General features: G+C 30.9%; 1 protein-coding gene across 1 annotated transcript; it reads right to left on the bottom strand.

The window, feature by feature from the left end:
- Positions 1 to 990: 990 nt before the first annotated feature.
- On the bottom strand, positions 991 to 1790 carry LOC127073642 (disease resistance response protein Pi176). The gene is made up of 2 exons (NM_001426829.1): positions 1548 to 1790; positions 991 to 1471 (listed from the first exon to the last, which is right to left on the bottom strand). Exons 1-2 carry the CDS (start codon positions 1726 to 1728, stop codon positions 1173 to 1175), a joined length of 480 nt encoding a protein of 159 aa, NP_001413758.1. The 5' UTR covers positions 1729 to 1790; the 3' UTR covers positions 991 to 1172.
- Between the last annotated feature and the right edge of the window lie 1593 nt (positions 1791 to 3383).

Below are 3383 nucleotides of genomic sequence, written 5' to 3' on the forward strand. Positions count from 1 at the left end.
TTTTTACCTTTAACATTTGTGTTCAAACTTGTTTTTATTTTTATCAAACTAGAAAAAGTTTTAAATCCTCAACACAATTTAAACTCATTTTTCTTGTATTTTTAAAACTTTAGTTGATATCAATTGATATATTATATGAAAACTTAACCGTGTAAGAGTATAAATCTTTGTGAAACATATAATTGATAACTACAATATTAATATGGAAGAGAGTGACAGTACTTCTTACTCACTAAAACCTCCTTTATTTGATGGTGGAAATTTTGACTACTATAAACTTTTTTTTTCTTTATATCTTAAGATGTAAAATTTTAGGATATGGTAGAAGAAAGTTACACAACCCCTGTAAATGATGCTTGTGTATCGTAGACAAGGAAACAATTGAATGATGCGCAGAAAAAGAGTTACAAATTAAATCACAAGGTCATAATATTCTTAATAAATATTATTATCTTTAAAGAATTTAAAAAAAAATCTTGATAAAAAAACAAAAAAGAGTATCTCTAAACTCTTGATGTATCAATAATGAAGGATACAAACAAGTCAAAGAATTTAAGACCAGTGTCTTAGTAAGGCGGTATATATAATTTAAAATGGAAGAAGACGAAGACGTGGAATCCATATTTTTATTTTATTTTAGACTCTAGTGTTAAGAGTCAAAGTTCTAAATAAAAATTATATTACGTCGGAAGCCTTTTAAAGAAACAAAGATCAAAAGTTACTTCTATTCAAGAAGAAAAAATATTTAATATATCAACTCTTAAAGATCTGATAAGCTCCTCCCAAATTACGATATTAAACTTATCGAAGATGAACCTAAGAGAAAGTCAAAGTTTATTGTTCTAACGTTAAAAGACAATAAAATCAAGACTAAAGCTTTAAGTTGAAGAATCAAAGAATGAAAGATTATAATGAATTAGATGAACGATCAGATGAAGACGAACTCTCCTTCAATATCTATGAAATAAAATAAAGAAACAAAAAGATATATATAAATTATTTTATAATTTATTGAAGGAGAGGTATACATGACTTACAATCTCACACTTTTAGTTCCACAAGAAAAGAAAAGGGAAAAAACAAAACAGAAAATTACATTGGCAGCCAAATTAAGCACACATGATGATTATATAGTATACATAACAACACACACTTGTTGATGATTATATAGTTTAGTTGTAATCAGGATGAGCCAAACAGTAACCCTCAAGAGCCTTGAAAAGACCATCACCCTTAGCTTTGTCACTCTTGAGTTGCTCTTCAGTAGGAGCAGCAGCATCACCTTTTGTGTAATATTTCACACTCAGCTTTGCAATGGATCCTCCATTTGGTCCTGCAGACAGTTTAGCCTCAAATGAGATCTTCTCAACTGTGTCTGGAAATCCAACACCACCAACTATGCTATAGTTGTAAGCCAAGTTAGCAACATCTACTAACTCCACTTTGTGCAACACATGTTTGGTTTCACCATCTGCACATAAAATTGCAATTAAAATTTTATATATTGAGAGCATATTCAAGTAACACATGTATAAATTTATACTGACCTTCAACGAAAGTGAGTTTCTTGATGGTTCCAGCACCTCCGTTTCCTTCAACAATTTCGATACTTTTGATGGCATCAATAACCTTTGGAGTAAGAGTGTCAGCATCTGTAACTAGAGCTTTGTAGAGTATAGCAGGTGCTACAACAGAAGTGATTTCATCTTCAACATTAAAAACACCCATGATGATAATGTTTTATATTGCTAAAGTGTGAGAAAGAACTAAGAAATTGCTTGCCTAGTTGTGTGATTTATGAGTGAAGTTATGTCTAGTATTTATAGGAACTCAAGATGTATTGTTTAGAATTTAGATAGCCAATAGATGAAGATGATGACTAATATTAGGTAGTTGGGAATTTTTTGTTTTCACATTAATTGCGAAATGAATTTGGAATTAATACTATTTTATTTACTTAATTTTGAAAGAAAATTTTATTTGGACTCACAAAATTCTTAAATCTACTATTCATTTTCTGTCCTCCAAGTCCGGTCAAATTTCAATGTTAAACGACGTGCAAAATAGTTTAGTTTATAGTTCCAAACTAGCTAATATGGTGTGGTAGTTGGCAGATAACACACTTCTTAAGTAGATTGTTACAGGTTTTATTTTAGGCAGATGTATATGGAACAGCATCTCTTAGAAGATAAATTATAAGTTTTTTATTTAGAAATTTTAAAAAATAATTATCATTATTGTTAAGACATAGCTCAAGTACTTACCACCAATGTTAATGTTATATTAGACATTTTTACTCAAATTCGAGGTTGAAACTAACATAGGGTTATAATAATGATAGTTTATCTAATATTTTGACAAGTTAGTTGTTATTTTAATACTTCTAGAATGTTGTTAGGATTTGGGATTAAGTTACATGTATTGCTATGATGTATTAAGACTTTTATATTAAGTGTAGTATTTTTTTATAAATGAAAAAAATAATGAAATCAATTTTTTTTAAATTAATTTTAATGCTTTTAATTTTTTCTTTTAAACAACAATTTCAATTGAAAAGAGCATTAGGGGTGCTCTAACCCTTTACAAGACAAAGGAATCAAACGAAAATCTTCACCAACAATAATTACATAGATAGACAATGTGAAGAATGTGTACACAAATCTAAATAAGTAACGTTGGAATGCAGAATATCTCCTATAATCGACCATTTTCAAACCAAAAACTTGACAAACCAAACAATGTTATTGGTGTCACACTTGACATTATTAAAAATAGTGTCGTTTCTCGATTTCCAAATCCCCAAACAACCGCCAACCAAATATTATATATGATTCTCCGATTAGAATATCTCTTAAAGAAAGAACTGCATCCTATAAAAAACTTCCAAGAGGGGTCATAAGCACTAACTTGAAACCAATACAAGAACCCATTTGACTCCATTTAGACTTCGAGACCTAACAATTAAAGAACAAGTGATATGTGTCTTCCTTCTCACAGTGACACAAAGCGCACACATTTTCATTGGGCAACAACATAAGGCCATGTTTTGCCAACTGATCTTTAGTTGTCAGACGGTACGAGAAAAGGCGTCATCTGAATGCTCTAATGTTTGTCGGAACCTTTGATTTCCAAAGATTTCGAAAAGCTTTATTCTTCCCCTCCTCCGACGAAGTCGAAACCTTAACCTACATGAAACATTTGTATCCAATACTAGCAGAATACAAGATGGTGTCAGGTTCAATTATCCCCACTTCAGCCGCTGCTTCTTCTATGACAGAGGGCAATTGAACTCTCCTTCCACAAACCACTGAATCCACAGTACTTGCAGTAGGAAAACTTTGGGCAATCAAAGTCACCATCTCTCTTAGCCTGGTACTTATTGA

Source organism: Lathyrus oleraceus, chromosome 1 (assembly GCF_024323335.1).
Source record: "Lathyrus oleraceus cultivar Zhongwan6 chromosome 1, CAAS_Psat_ZW6_1.0, whole genome shotgun sequence".
Lineage (NCBI taxonomy): Eukaryota > Viridiplantae > Streptophyta > Magnoliopsida > Fabales > Fabaceae > Lathyrus > Lathyrus oleraceus.

Bases quoted from the DNA above. Each gene is read 5' to 3' on its own strand.
- LOC127073642 (NM_001426829.1), bottom strand. From the start codon at position 1,728: ATGGGTGTTTTTAATGTTGAAGATGAAATCACTTCTGTTGTAGCACCT. The intron at 1,472-1,547 runs GTCAGTATAAAT...TTTTATGTGCAG, and splicing joins GAAACTCACTTTCGTTGAAG to ATGGTGAAACCAAACATGTG.